The sequence below is a fragment of the Bos indicus genome, chromosome 17, assembly GCF_029378745.1.
Source record: "Bos indicus isolate NIAB-ARS_2022 breed Sahiwal x Tharparkar chromosome 17, NIAB-ARS_B.indTharparkar_mat_pri_1.0, whole genome shotgun sequence".
NCBI classification, from domain to species: domain Eukaryota; kingdom Metazoa; phylum Chordata; class Mammalia; order Artiodactyla; family Bovidae; genus Bos; species Bos indicus.
The window spans coordinates 61,087,578-61,102,872 of NC_091776.1; the positions used below are offsets into that span (position 1 = coordinate 61,087,578).

The 15,295-nt window shown below is 52.8% G+C and overlaps 1 protein-coding gene across 1 annotated transcript in view; it reads right to left on the reverse strand.

Annotated features, from left to right (window-relative positions):
* Positions 1-15,295, reverse strand: part of PLBD2 (phospholipase B domain containing 2) — a 22,343-nt gene continuing 7,048 nt past the window's right edge. Inside the window, exons 2-12 of the mRNA XM_019977804.2 lie at positions 14,163-14,256; positions 10,556-10,714; positions 8,590-8,690; positions 8,166-8,380; positions 6,146-6,243; positions 3,642-3,802; positions 2,959-3,054; positions 2,627-2,698; positions 1,646-1,798; positions 977-1,139; positions 1-871 (exon numbers count right to left, since the gene is read on the reverse strand). Of these exons, the coding sequence (XP_019833363.2) occupies positions 704-871; positions 977-1,139; positions 1,646-1,798; positions 2,627-2,698; positions 2,959-3,054; positions 3,642-3,802; positions 6,146-6,243; positions 8,166-8,380; positions 8,590-8,690; positions 10,556-10,714; positions 14,163-14,256 (1,480 nt within the window). The 3' untranslated portion in view covers positions 1-703. The remainder of the gene's footprint in view (positions 872-976; positions 1,140-1,645; positions 1,799-2,626; positions 2,699-2,958; positions 3,055-3,641; positions 3,803-6,145; positions 6,244-8,165; positions 8,381-8,589; positions 8,691-10,555; positions 10,715-14,162; positions 14,257-15,295) is intronic.

Here is a 15,295-nt window from a genome sequence, read left to right on the forward strand (position 1 = left end):
CTCGGCCTCTCTGGTTTAATGGTGGCACAGCCTGCAGTGCGGTTCCTGTAGCAGGGGGCCTGTGGGCCCTGCCCAGAGGCCAGGGCAGGCCGGTGCTGGGGGGCGGGGCCACGAGCCTGGAGCCAAGGGGCTGACACTCCTGCTTGGCCCTGGGGAGACCAGGATGCTTGGGCCCCTCCTGCCACAGGTAGCCAGAAACTTTGGTTTTTTGTAGGGTTTCCAGTTTCCGTCCTCCAGGAGGAGAAACAGGGTTTCTCCTTCCCTAGGGAGCGGACGGGCTGGGGTGGGGATGGGAGGAGTGACGCTGATCAGGAGCCGAAGCTCCAGAGCCACGGGAAGGAACAGTGCTGGGATGTAGGCACTGGGGCCTCTCCTGCCAGCCCCACTGGGGGCCCAGAACCGGGTCCCAGGACGCGAGGGTGGTAGTGAAAAAAGCAGGAGAGAGACACAGAGGCAGACAGGGATTGCATCACCCAGCCAGGGGAAAGAGTCAGTCCCTCGCCCCCTGGGGTTCCGTTCCCCACCCTGGAGGCCGCCCAGATGAGAGTGAACCTGGCCCCGGGCCAGGTCCCCATCCGGGCACAGCAGGGCAACGATGCCCCCTCCCCTGCGGAGGAGGCAGGCGGGAGGGCAGGGTGGCAGCCAGTCGGGTGGTCCCCACTGGGGTCAGCGGGGGCAGAAGGCAGCAGAGCAGAGACGGAGCTCAGTCCCAAGAGACCTCGATGGGCGAGAACTTCCAGAGGTCAGGTTGACCCATGTGCAGCATGCCGCTGAAGGGTGAAGTGCTCCACTGGAATGGAGGCAGCTGGTCCCACGTGGGGCCGCTGACTGCCAGGAGGCGCAGGGCCTTGGCCAGGGCCGTGCTGGTCACCTGCGGGTGCGGGGAGGGCAGGTGGCTAAGTCATCCCAACCCAGGAAGCCCTGCGGCTCCCCCCCAACTCTGACCCCCCCACCCACAGCCCCCCAAGCCCAGCACCTTCACGTCAATGCCCCCGTGGGAGCGCTGGTGCAGAGCCTGGAAGGGGTAGGAGCCGTTGGCAGGGTTGAGGTCGGAGCGGGCCGAGATGGCGTTCTCCCCGTTGGGCTTGGGGGTGCAAGCTTTGCACAGTGACAGGGGGTCGTGCAAGAAGTCGTTGTACCTGGACGTGGAAGGAGAGGAAACACCAGTTGTGCTGGGAGGGGAGACCGGACTCCATGCGGCAGCCCCCTAACCCGGCCTCCTGCGTTCAACGTGCCAGCTGGGCTTCCGTCACCCACCTGCCTCGGCTGGTCACTCCACACCCATCACTCAGCCCTCGGCTCTGCCATCCCTCCCTCCGGGTAACCCTCTGGGCCCCCACTCCAGGCCAGGCTGGAGACCCCGCTTTGTCCCTTCACAGCATTTCCTGGAGTTCAGACAGTGCTTGCTATACGCCCACATCACTGTGAGTATGGGATGGCTCTCTGCAGCCCGAGGGAGAGCGTGCTCCCCGAGGACCACAGGGGTACGTTCTGTGCCCTTGGCTGTCCAAGATCCTGCTGACGCCTCAGTCCCGCTGTTGTGGATGCATCACCCTCTGCCGCCCCCCTGGCTTGTTGGGAGGCTGAAATGAGTTACTATAAAGCCCCGCCCCACAATTCTGGGCTCCCGGTCGCCCCCTCACACCTCATAAGCCGCATCATGGAGTCCAGGTCGTGCACCAGCGAGTGGTTCCGTCGGAAGATCTGGGCCCGGGGGCTCCCGTCGTAGGAGAACCAGGGCCCGTAGCGGGCCACCAGGGCCGGCAGCCCACTGGCGTTGAACACAGACTCAAAGGACCTGCCGGGGACGAGGATGGTCACTCACGACCTCCACTGACTTTACCTGGCCATGGCCTGGGAGGCAAAGAGGGCAGTCGTGCCAGGACACGAACACCAACGACCCTGACAGTCAGGATAACAGTAATCATGTCTTTTGTTTGTGCTGCTGGGAAGTTTGGTGGGGTGGCCAAGTAATAGGTCTGGGCTCCAAGAGATGTGGGGTTCAAATTCTGACCTCACTACTGACCAACTATGGAACCTTGGGAACTTTAGGTACTTTCTCAAGGCCTCAGTTTCATCATCTGTGAAATGGGTATAGGAGCCGTGGTTACCACATGCGGTAGTTGTACAGATCAAAGGAGATAATCTAGGAAGAGCACCGTGAGGGGTAAGGGGTGCTGGTTGTGCAGCCGGTTAAAGCAACTCCAGCTGGGGGCCCACGGCAGGGGTCAGCACCTGAGGCAGGCCACTCCCCACCACCCTGTGGTGGGTGCAGACTGGGAGGCCCTACAGATGCCCACCTCACGACTGTACCCCTAAACTGTCAGGGCTTTCCTGGTGAAGAGAGGGGTGGGGTGGGTTTCTTTCTTTTTTTGAAAGAATTTTACTTTTTGTTTCTTTTCTTCCCCTCCCCCCCACCTTCGCTGGCTACACCACATGGCTTGCAGGATCTTAGTTCCACAACCAGCGGACTGAACCCACACCCCCCACAGTAGAAGCATGGAGTCTTAACCCACTGAATCGCCTGGGAAGTCCCAGGGTGGAACGAAAGAATCACCAGGGAAGGACCCCTCCTCTGCATGGAGAGCTGAGCAAAGGGAGGGGAGTACTAGGAAGCAGGACATACGGGATGTTGTAGCTGGCCCAGTAGGTCTTCTGGTAGAGTTCCGAGGTCCTGTCGGCCACCACCACCATGCCCCTGCGACCAGGAAGACAAACGGGGCGCAAATAGTGAGACAGAGGGCTCCTGCAGGCACTGCCGTGCTCAAGGACCCCCGGAGGCTCCCCACTGCCCACGGGTAGATTATGTCCCAAATCTTGAGCCCAATCTGCAGCTGCCTTCTCCTCCGGGCTCGCCTTCCTGAGGTCTCCCCTCCCACACACAGTTTCAGCGGCCTCCGGGCCTCTGCCAAGGCAGTTCCCTCTGCTGGGGCACCCTGCCACTTTCCCGGTACTCACGGGATCTGCTCCAGGACAGTGAGCACCCTTCTCCCAGGGCTGGGCCCGCCAGGGACGAATGCCTTGTAGTCCACGATCATCCACTGGTTGTTGTACCTGCCAGACCCCAGGAGGGAGAGCTGAACAGAGCCGGGGCTGCTGCCCCAGCCGCCCGCTGCCCCCAGGGCCACACACAGCCAGGAATCACGTGGCCAGGGTGCTCTGGGTGTGTCCAGCCATTCAACCATCACCTGGACACTGGCTCACCCAGCTGTCCTCACGCTCTCCTCTTATCATGCTGCTTACCTGCTCCAGAGGAGTCTGTGGCTCCCTAGTGCTTATTGGAACAAAGGTCGATTCTTCTGCCCAACGTCCTAAGACCCTGTCCAATCCGGTTCTGGTGTCTCTGGCTCCCAGGGTCCCATCCACCCATGTCCACCTCCTCGGACGGCCCTCCCCACTATCCCCAGAGCTCTCGAGTTCCACGTTTCTTCCTGGCCTTTCTCTGGGAGCCTTCCCCAGGTGGAGGAGCCTGCGAGAGAGAGGTAAACCCTTTCCTTCCCTGTGCCTCCATTTCCCCACATATGAAACAAGAGGACTCTGCAAAGAGGGTGGGGTGTGTGGCCCTGGTGCCACGTCAGGTCCCCCCAGGGTCTTGAGCATTAGTGGGGAGGTTGGGTGGGGGAGCCATGGTGTCCACTCACGTGCCACTGTTGAACCTCTTAAAGATGTCGGCCCAGGAGTCCCCGTCCAAGGCCAGGCGATTGGCCACGACGTTGCGCATCCACTCCAGCACACAGCCCGTGGGCTGCACGTACTTCCACAGGGCCGGGTTCTTGTTGCCGATGGTGGTCTCCAGGGTCACCTGCGGGAGACCAGAAGCTGCTGCACTGAAGGGTCACCTGACTCACCGCTGGGGCATGCTGCCATTTAGTGGCAGCATGTTGCGTCATTCGTGGCTCCCAACTGTTGACTAGTTTTTTTTTTTAAACTGGCCTCAGAAGCAGTATTTAGGGAGTCTACAGACGTGAGTGCAGAAACAGTACACCTTTATTTGCATTACCATCAAACCGAAACGCAGCATCTTCCACTGTTAACGTGGGTGACACGCTAATGTTATTAGCGGTACTTGAGACGGTCACCAACAGATGTCATGGATGTTATCCCACCATGCGACAGGACTGCACACAACTCAGATGGGTTATGCTCCTTGTAACTTCCAAATTATGGCAGGTAGCCCACCTGTAACCAGTTTCTTTTTTAACACGCTAAAAAAGCAGCATCTCCCGGCAGACCCCAGAGACACTGCAGGCTCTCAGACCACCGCAAGGAAGCGAATAGTGAAGGGAAGCAAGTCACATGAATTTTTACTTCCCAGCTCATAAAGAAGTTGTTTCCACCATACCGTGTGTGTGTGTGTGTGTGTGCTCACTCAGTCAAGTCCAACTCTTTATGACCCCATGGACTGCAGCCTGCCAGGCTCCTCTGTCCACGACTCTGTCCTCTGTCCAGGTAAGGATACTGGAGTGGGTTGCCATGCCCTTCTCCAGAGGATCTTCCTGACCCAGGGATTGAACTCGTGTCTCCTGCATTGGCAAGTGGATTCTTTACCACTGAGCCACCTGGGAAGCCTTTCCACTATACTATAATCTATATAATTTATTGTAAGTGTGCAATCTACTCTAAATCCACTATAAATATGCAATAGTATTATGTCTTAAAAAACAATGTGCATATCTTAATTTAAAAATAGAAATGACAAAAATACAAAACTGATTACAACAGTCACATTAAAGATCACTGGTCATAGATCATTGCAATGAAAATAATAATAGTGAAAAAAATAAAAATGTTGCAAGAATTACCAAAATGTGACAGAGATACAAAGTGAACAAATGCTATCTAATCTATAATCTAGTGTAAATGTGCAATAGTAGTATCTTAAAAAACAACGTACGTATCTTAATTTTAAAATAGAAAAGACAAAAACAATACAAATCAAAAAAATGATTACAATAGTCATATTAAAGGTCACTGATCACAGATCACCGTAACGAATACAATAATAATGAAAAAATGAAAAATATTGCGAGAACTACCAAAATGTGACACAGAGATACAAAGTGAACAAATGCTGGTGGGAAAATGGTGTTGATAGACTTGCAGGTTGTTAAAAACCTTCAATTTGTAAAAATCACAGTATCTGCAAAATCCAATAAAACGAGGTACGTCTGTATATTACATTAAAAGCTTACTTAAATACTATTTCAATAAATGCATGTCAATGTACTTAGTCTCCTTTATAACCCTGTATATTGGTTTATGCATTTAAAAGTATTATTCTAAGAAGGGGTTCAACAGCTCCCCAGATGGCCAAAGGAGCCCGTGGCACAGAAACAGTTAAGAACCCCAAAGGAAGGTAAATTTCCCATTTGGACACTTTCCAGGTAACAGAATCAAACAGGGATCAATCCTGCAAGGATCCACTGTCCTTCCCCAGGCTTCACTCCTGCTTTCCCAGCCCCAGACCACAGCAAGGGGGCCCCCTCACCCACTGCCTGGCCCCTCTCAGGCTTGTTCCCACATCTGGGGGGACTAAATGCCCTGCTCCTCTCATAGACTAATAGAAACAAAAAAGGCCTTCCATCCCCCTCACCAGAACTGGTGTCTTCTGCTTCTAGGCTGTTTTTTAAGGGATGTTTTTTTCTCCTCTGCAGGGTTGCCCTGGTGACCACAGGGCTTGCTGAAATCCACCAGGGGTGCCAGGAACAGATTTCTGAGAGTCTGGCACCCAGCCAGGAAAACAGATAAAAACAACACACTGGAATAAACAACATTTATTCAGAGAACCCGGCCAGGCTGAGAGGGGGCTTTGTGAAAAACAAGAAGAAAAGCAGAACAAGGAAGAGCAGAGTCATGGTGGAGAGAGAAATGGCTTTTCCTAAATATATAAACACCAAATGAGGTCACTTGGGCAGAGGATATTTTTAAAGGGCTCAGACCAACAATTTCCCAAGAGCTGGGTGACAATGCAGAAGTCCAGGTCAACCGCAGGGTCTGGGGCCTGGGAGCTACGTTTTTTGAGAGCACCCCCTGGTGGAGGATGGACTCATGCTGGGGTTGCGGGGGGATTGTCCACCTGCCACACCTGAGCTGCCAGGTGAGAAGCTGCCCAGGCAGGAGAAAGGTAACACAGAAGATGACTCACCAGCCCACTGCCAAGGATGTAGAAGTCATCACAGGAGAAAATGGTGCCAGGGTAGGATGAGAAGATCACTTTGTTGCCAGGAGCCCGGGTGGATTCCGCTGCAAGGGCGAGAGTGAACCCAAGTTGGGGCGGGGTGGGGGCTGGTCAGACAAATCCATATGAGGACCCCTGCACCTCCACCCAACAAGACTCGGGGGTCTCCAGGTGGGGCAGCAGGCATCAGAGGAAGCCCCCCACTCCATTCTTTCTGAGAGTTAGCAAACCAGGCCATTTGTATAAAAGCTAGTGGCAAAATGGATATACAATTTTTTAATTATTATACCTTTTTTGGCTTTCCTTTTTTACTGCAAAAATCTACTGCAAAAAAAGATAATTCAGAGAGCAAATACCCAGAAGTCTCAGAGTACACACTCCGTGCTGGGGGAGGTGGTTATCCCCTGCTTTACCAAGGTATAACAGATAAATAAAAATTGTGCTTAAGGCTACACTCGGTGATGTTGGGACAGATGTAGACACCGTGGAAGGATGACCACCATCAACTAACTTACACATCCATCATTTCACAGTCACCTTTGTTGCGTGTGTGGTGAAGACACTTAAGTTCTGCTGTCTTGGCAGGTTTCGCGTATACAATACTGTGTTGTTAACCACAGTCACCACAGCGTGCTTCAGGGTAAGTAGACTTTAAAAATCTTACTTGTCTTCTAACTGGGAGCTGGTCCTCTCTGATCAGCATCTCCCTATTACGGTATGTAAGTAAGATCTAGTTCCCCACCAGGGATTGAACCCAGGCCCCCTGCACTGGGAGCACAGACCTTAGCCACTGGACCATCAGGACAGTCTCAAGTCTATTAATTTTTAGGAGGTCCACAGATGCACGTATAAATGCATCCCCCCAAATCTAGACGCATCCAAACCAAAATGGCATCAGCGCTGTCCTCTTAGGAGAGGTCTGGAATACGGGAGGAGGGCATCGAGGGAGATGCATTTCTCCATCTCCAGTGCTGGAATTTGTGGCAGGGAGAACCTACTGACACATTACTAGTATAAAAAAATGTTTAAACAAATCGAACGATGAGGTACATTTTATTTAAAAGTCCAGGAAAACAAAGTAACTCAATGTTCACAGAAATGACCCCCTGTGGGTTGCGGAGTGCTCCAAAGACTTTTACTGTGTGTGTGTGTTGTTTTGCTGTGTTTTCCAGTTTTCTATGACATACATGTATGACTTATGTAGGTTTTTTTTTTACGATTGTTTTTTGATGTAGATCATTTTTAAAGTCTGTATTGAATTTGTTACAATATTGCTTCTGCTGTTTATGTTCTGGTTTTGTGGCCTCCAGGCATGTGGGATCTCAGCTCCCTGACCAGGGATCAAACCCTCATCCCCTGCATTGGAAGGTGAAGTCTAACCACTGGACCACCAGGGAAGTCCCTATTTCCCCACTTCTTGAATCTGAACTGGTCCCTTGACTTGCTTTGAGCACCAGAATGTTGTGCCAGTTTCGGTGGGCCCTCAAGAGGCGCTCCACACTTCCCGGCCCAGATGTCACTGGAACAAGCCTGAGCTAGCATGTGGGAGGACAAATGCCCATATAGCCCAGCTGTCACGTCATCCCAGCCGACAGCAACCCCAAGACATGCAGATGAGGCCATCCTAGGTCAGCCAGCCCACCCCAGCTGAATACAGAAGCACTGGTGAGCCTGGCCAAGGTCAGGAGGCTTGGTTCAGAAGAGCAAAACCACACAGGTGACCTACAGACAAGTGAGTAAAAACAAATGGCTATTTTAAACCTTTGTTTTAAATTTGGGGTGATTTGTTATGCAGCACTAGCTTGCTGATACACTTTGTGAGATAAAAATTAAAAGGAAATAAATAAGTTAACAATAACATGAACCCTTAGCGTGGCCTTACAGTGACCCCAGTGTATACAGGGCCAAGACCCACACCTCCTAGCACTGTGCACGCTGTGTACCGACAGACACGCCCACACACAGAGATCCACCCACATCTACCCACCTTGGGGCCCTTCTCTGAACTGGAACCAGTATTTCTTCATGATGCGCAGCATGTACTGGTAGGAGTGCCAGGTGTTGTGGGCAACCAGGAGGTCACGCTGGCCAGGCAGCAGTTTGATGAGGGCTGAACAGGAGCCAGAGCCCATAGCATGGTTGGTCTTGGTCTTATTCAGGGCCACCTCTAAGTCTTCAAGGTCCCCAGAGATCTGCAACAGGCTGTGGAGGGCCAGGGTGCTGGAGGGCTACCACACCTGCATTATGTACCCATTTCACAGAGGAGGAAGCTGTGGCACTGGGATATCTGGCAACCGGTCGGAGGCCACGTAGCCAGGACGTGGCAGGGCTGGTACTGGAACCCAGACCAGTCTGACTGCAAGGCGCATGGCCCTCTCCCCTGCCCTATGCACTCTGGGGGTGGCACTTACAGGAACCCCAAGGGTTTGACGGTAAACTTCCCAGTTGGAAAGGCCACACTGCCTTCATAGCTGTCCTCCAGGCCCTTCAGCTGCAGGAGGGTCAGCCGCACCTGGGGAGGGGGGCAAGGGGTGGGGGCAGAGGGAGGGTGAGGCCTCTCCCCCAGGCTCATACCTTCTCCTGCAATGGCGGGGGGCGGGGGGGGGGGGGTCTGGCAAGAGAGGCTCAGATGCACCCTCCAGGCTCCAGCCAGCCCTGACCCCCTCCTTAACCACAGCTACCCCTCAAAGCTAAGCACCCTCCTGCCATCACCTAACTGCCTGTCTCCATTCTGTGCCAACCCCAAATAACCCCCTGTAAGGGCCCAGCCCAAAGCCACCTCCTCCAGGAAGCCTCCCAGCCTGCCCTGGCCCACTGTGGACCGCTCCCTGTTCTGAGTTCCGTTATTGGCTATGCTGCTGGCTCAGGGCACTGGTCTCGTGTGGCTGACTTCTCCCCACTGGCACTGTCACTTTCTGTAACCACGGAGTACAACACTGGGTCCCCATGGGGCCTTGGCCTGGGCTGAACATACACCAGGCACTTAGCAAGCATCTGTAAGACAGATGGACAAAAGGACAGATGGATGGACGGGCAGGACTGATAGACAGATGGTGGCTGCTGAAGTAAACAAGAGGACGGAAAGAAAGGCAATCATCTATATGGACAGGAGAGTGGAGAGAAGGACAGATGCTCAGGCAGGTGCTGAAGTAGATGCACAGGACAGGATGGATTCATTCCCTCATCTGTCAATACGCAACAAACCTTCACTTATAAAGCGCCGACAATGCGCCAGCCCCTGTGCTAGGTACTAGGGCCCGCACAGCGGCCTTGTCCCTTGCCTTGTCTTCATGGGGCCTGAGTCCGGTTGGAGACAGGCACTGAATGCCCTGTAAGAGTGCTACCAGGAAGGGCAGAGAGGGCAGGCGGCCGTGAGGAGTGGTGGTGGGGGCCGGATGGAGGGGGAGGAAGAAGAGCGTTCCAGGCAGAAGGAACAGCACTTTCTAAAGCCCCGAGGCAAGAGGTAACACATCTTCCTCAAGGAACTGGGAGGAGGCCAGAGGCCGGAGCACAGATCAAGGTCAACAGGCTGGGGAGGGAGAGGGTGCCGGGGGCTTCTGAGGCCACATTATGGGCTGCGGCATCACCCTGGAACAAGAGGGCAGCCCCTGGTGAGATTTACGAAGAGCTGAGACAGAGCAGAGGGGATGGACCAACAGATGGACAGACGGATGAGCGCCAAGACTCTGATCAGAAAGATGAGGAATGAAGCAGGGAAGGTGGTCAGTCAGCAAGACAGCTAGACAGGTAGAAGGGAGGGCAGATGGACAGACAGGTAGATGATGAGCCACGACAGGTAACCAAACAGGATATAGCAACAAGGTGGGTGGACAGAAGATCTTGACGACAGGGCTAAGATGGGCAGGTAGGTGACAGATGGATGAATAAGAGGAGAGTGAAAGATGGACAGGCTGTGGAGGGTGGACAAATGAGCTGACAAACGAGATGCATGGATGGGTAAATGGATGGACAGATGGAAGAATGGGCAGGTGGATGGAGAGATGGATGGAAGAATGGGCGGGTGGATGGAGAGATGGATGGATGGGTGGGTGGGTAGAGAGATGGATGGAAGAATGGGCGGGTGGATGGAGAGATGGATGGATGGGTCGGTGGAGAGATGGATGTATAGGAGGGAGAAAGGGAAGGGTGGACATGGAGGGAGGGAAGAGTGGACAAATGTGAGAATGGACAGGCAGGCAGATGGGTAGGCAGATGGGTGGATGGGTGAGGGAGGGAGGAAGAAAGGGCTGGCTGATAGGAGTGGGAGACAGGTTGGCCAGTGGAACAGGGGCAGCTGCAGTGGCAGCAGGTCCCTGAAACTGACCCAACCTGCCGCCCCAGCCCCCCCTGGTGCCACCTGGTGCCAGCTGCACCCACCTGGTGCCAGTAAGCAGAGCCATTGTTCAGCTCCATCTCTTTCTGCATCCACTCCAGGTTGGCCTCTAGGAAGTTCTTGAGCCTCTCACAGTAACCGACTTCATACTCGAAGGGGCCGCAGTAATTCACCACCGTGTTCATCCAGTACATGTAGATGAGCTGGGGGCAGTGGGGGAGTGAGGTGGGTGAGGGCAGGGGTGGGGCAGCAGGGCTGCTCTCTTCCCCGAGGACCCCCTGACCCCCGACTCGGGCTCAGAGCCCCCACTCCCATCCAGGTCTCCAGAGTCCAAGGAGCCCTGGTGGAGACACCCCTGCACCTTTGCCCATGCCGGCTTCTGTCCCCCAGGGCCCTCCTCACCTAGCCACTCTTACTCCCTCCCAACAGGGCCCAATGCCCCTGGCCGCCTCCCGCTTCTGAACGCCTTCAGCATTCACCATCTGTCCTAGATGACGCCTCCTTTGCTACTGGGGACCCCCGCCCTCACCCCACCCTCACCGCAATCTATACATGTGGTCGGTCAGTCAATGACCAATTTCGTAGAGTACCTACTATGTCCTGCCTCAAGCACTGAGGACACCACCGTGAACTTGGCAAGAGAATCTCATGCCGGTTCTCCCCGCCCCCCGCTGTCACATGAACTAGCCTGGACCGGGCTGGAGGATCAAAGACCACAAGACCCCGGTCGCCTCCACCACCCCAGCTGATCCACCTCCCCTGGGGGCTGGTGTGCAAGCTCAGGGAGATAACATGGGCAAAGCGCCTGGCACGTGTGTCTGGGGTTCCTCATGTGAGAACCACATTGGGCCTTGCCTCCGTGTTCCTGGCTCAGGCTATGAGGACCATGAGAGGTGGAATCGTGCCTCATTTACCACTGGGCACCCCAAACCATGAGGGCCTGACCCAGTGTCTGACCTCTCCCCAGACACTGAGGTCCCACGAGGGCACCTCAACTGCAACTGGGGGTCAGAAAGAGGAGAGGGAGTTTACAGACGGCTGTTGGCCGTACCCCGTCTCCTTGATGCGCTCTGTCCCCCTCACCACTATGCGTATCAGACCCACCACGCTGGCGTTCATTTTCACAGCTCTATCATCCTGCACTGTGTTTGGTACCGCAAGCCAGTTGCCCGGGGGCTACCTGCTGGTGGCATTTGAGTGTTCCCACCTCAGAGGCTGCTCTGAACCCCTCACACGCATCCTCGGGTCATCTCTAGGGTACACGCCTGAGGAGCGGGGCCACTGGGTCCTCAGGTATGTGTGCGTTCAACTCTACAGGCTAACACCGACTTATCGTCCAGCAGGGGTGTCACGTCCCCACGCACCCTGTGGGAGCACGGCTGGCACACCACAGCCTCACCCATTCCCCATGCCTTCTGAAAGGTGTGACTACCACTTTTAAACAGCCCCAAAGCAGTTAAAGCAACACAAAAGCTTGTTTACGGTTTCATCAGATGTAGTAAAACCAATTTAACCCAAGGAAGGGAGTGGAAATAACTCGGTCCACTCACTGATGAATGGATAAACAAAACTGTCTATCCCTAAGATGCGATATTATTCGGCCATAAAAAGGAATAAAGTTCTAACACACGCTAAAATGTGCAGGAACCTTGAAAACAAGTGAAAGAAGCCAGTTGCACAAGGCCACATATTGTATGATTTCTTTCATAGGAACTGTCCAGAATAAGCCAATCCGTAGAGAGAGAAAGTAGATTAGTGGCTGCCAGGGGCCGGGTGGAGGGGTGGAAAGGGAGGTGACTGCTAACGGGTGTGGGGTTTCTTCCTGGGGTGGTGAGAATGTTCTGGAATTAAGATAGTGGTGGTGGTCGTGTAACCTTACGAATATAGTAAAAACCACTGGAGTGTACACATTTTAAAATGGTGAATTTTATAGCATGGGAATTCTATCTCAATAAAAATGAATGAATGAATGAAAGGGAATGGGAACGGCAGCCACCCCTTGTAGTTTGGTGTGTGTCTCTGGGCTGGGGAGGCAGGGAATGGTGCTGAGAAGGGGGTTTCAATTAATATTAGTAACATTCCAGGGTTTAGTTGGGGCATTTATTTTATTATTAAGCTTTGTAACTTGGAAATGCATGTTGGGGGCCAGCGTGAGGCACTCCGCCCGTGGCAAAGGTCATGAGGAAGGAGGCTCGGCATACGCAAAGGCGGGATCGAGCCTCAGGAGTCCCCCTGGAAATCCTCGAGCATCTACCCCCATAACCAGAGCCTGCCTACTTTACTACTTTGTGCTCTCACCTACACCTCTGACTTTATGGGGGGCTGTCCCCCACCACCTCTTTCGGAGAAGGAGTTAACTTAGAGCTCCAGTTAATAATAATTCCTGGGCGTGACAAGAGTGTTTTAACCTACAAACTCCTCTTAAGGTTCTCTAGCCTGCCTGACAGGCTTGTCCGGCCACATGTGATTGCTCACAGCCTCCCAACCGTGAGAGGCAAGAGATGCTTTAAACCTTCTAAAAACAGGTTCCTTAGAAAAGTTAGAAAACCATTAGTATAAGTATAGTGGGCTGATTAGAAATTGTATTGGTGAAGGGTTTTTCATTTGTTGAGCCAATGTTCGCTGCTAAGTCTCCACATCCCCTGCCCTTATACACATTAATGAATATATAGAAGAAATAAGTATTAACCTTTGATATTAGTCACGTTGGACCTTAGGCTAAGTAAATTCTTTTCTTAATTAAAACCCACTACACCCTCACCCTATAGGAATGTAACTTTATCTGGTACCTTCAGAAGGTGGCGTCTGTTTCAAAAATTATCACCCCTGGAGAAATAAGTGTTCTGGTTGACTGACCGCTGTCACAAGGAGAGGGTCATAAATTGTCAGCAGGCCCCCTGGCCAGAAGATGATGTAACACCCCTAAGACCTCTGTATACATTTGTATGAAGCACCTGACTTTGATAAAAGTCAGGACTGCTGACCCCGTGTGACTTTTGCATAACATCTCAATGTATAAAAGTAGACCATGGAAAATAAAGAATTGGGATCAGTTCCTCGAAAGACTGGTCTCCCCATGTCTCTCTCTCTCAAACTCTGGCTGAGTCTCCATCTGGAGCGCAGAACCCGCCATGCTTACTAATTATGCCTGGGCTTCTAAGATCTGACCGGGGAGGTCTCAGTGTCTCCTCTCCTTCGGGAGAACGGAAGGACGCCTGCGGCCTACGTAAGTGGTGCAAGCTTCTTGTCTTGAAGTTTTATTGGTCTCCCGCGTAAACCAAGCTACTCAGCATCTTTTCTCCACTGAATTTTCCTACTGAGCCATCCTCATTCTATTACTCTTTACATCTCTAATTAATATCTAATTGAAGCTATTGTATTCTGATCCTCGCCAACGCTGTCCCCGCTTCGAACTCCTTGGATCAGCCGGGGCTGGACCCCGGCAAATGCGTTATGTGTTTTCACATGCATCAGAGAGTACCCAGGGTAAATGTTCAACAAAAACAGGTGAGCCTTTTCTTCCCAACTGGATGGAAGGTTGGGGGTTGGGGAGAGCCCCCTACGCACATCTCAGACCCCTCCGAAGCTCTCTAGGGAACACACTTGCTGGGTGGGGGGAGTCCCGGGTTCCCCGACTGACCAGGCCCTCACCTCCTCGGACACAGCAGCCTCCACCACGCCCGCGGCGTAGGCCTGCAGACTGTCATTGAAGCGGCCGTTCGTGTGCAGCTCCAGAAAGGCCCACCTGCAGAGGGAGAGAGGGGGACACCTGGTCAGCGAGGGGGCGAGCGTGAAACAGGTGCTCAGCTCAGCTTGCGGCTATCTGCAGCTTTAAACCACAGAAAACAACTCAGTGACGAACTGCCATTCACATGGATGTCTGTCGGTCTGCCTCCGTGCACATTTCAGGCTGAGTCCCTAAAAGCGGAACTGCTGGGTCAAAGGATACATGGATTTTTATTCTTAACAGATGCTTACAAACAGAGCTGAACTAACCCTTACTCCCCGCCCTGCCCCCATAATACAGCTACTCCCTAGTGAGGGTTTCCTCTGCGCCAGGCACTGTTCTAGTCATTTCCATATCTTTTTTTTTTTTAATTTTTACAATTCATTCATTTATTTATTCTTGGCATCACTGGGTCTCGTTGCTGTGGTGGGCTTTCTCTAGTTGCAGCATATGGACGTCTCATTTGGTGAAATTCTCTCTATACATATTAGCCCTGGCTTGTCACTGATATGGAAAATGCCTGTATTTTAACAGGTTTTTCCTTTTTTTTTTTTTGCCATGGAGTGGTTTTCAGCTTTGTCCTATCTTTCCTTTATGGTTCTGGATTTCATCCTTGCTCCAAGGACAGAGAAATATTCACCCAGGTGACTTCTGTAACTAAGGAAAACATTTGTGAAGGTAATTTCTTTTAAGAAAATGAGGGCGAAGAAGACACCAGTGAAACCTTGAAGAGGTTACATGACAGGAGAGCCAGGCTGAGCCAGGGCTGTCCCATGGAGAGTTGGCTACAAACCCACCAAAGAGCTCCAGGACAAGAACAGCTCTGCCCTAGAGAATATACAGCAGAGATAATGACTATCGAACGCTCACACCCCAAAGTTTCGCCAATTGAGGTTCTGTGAGCACCTATGGGAGCCGGACACAAAGGGCATACAAGAATGAATGCAACTGCTGTGACAAGAAAAGGATACCCTGAGGAGGTACGCTCCTGCTGCTACTGAGTAAAATCTAGGAAGGCTTCTCAGAAGAGGTGATAGCTGCTCTGGGTTCTAAAGTT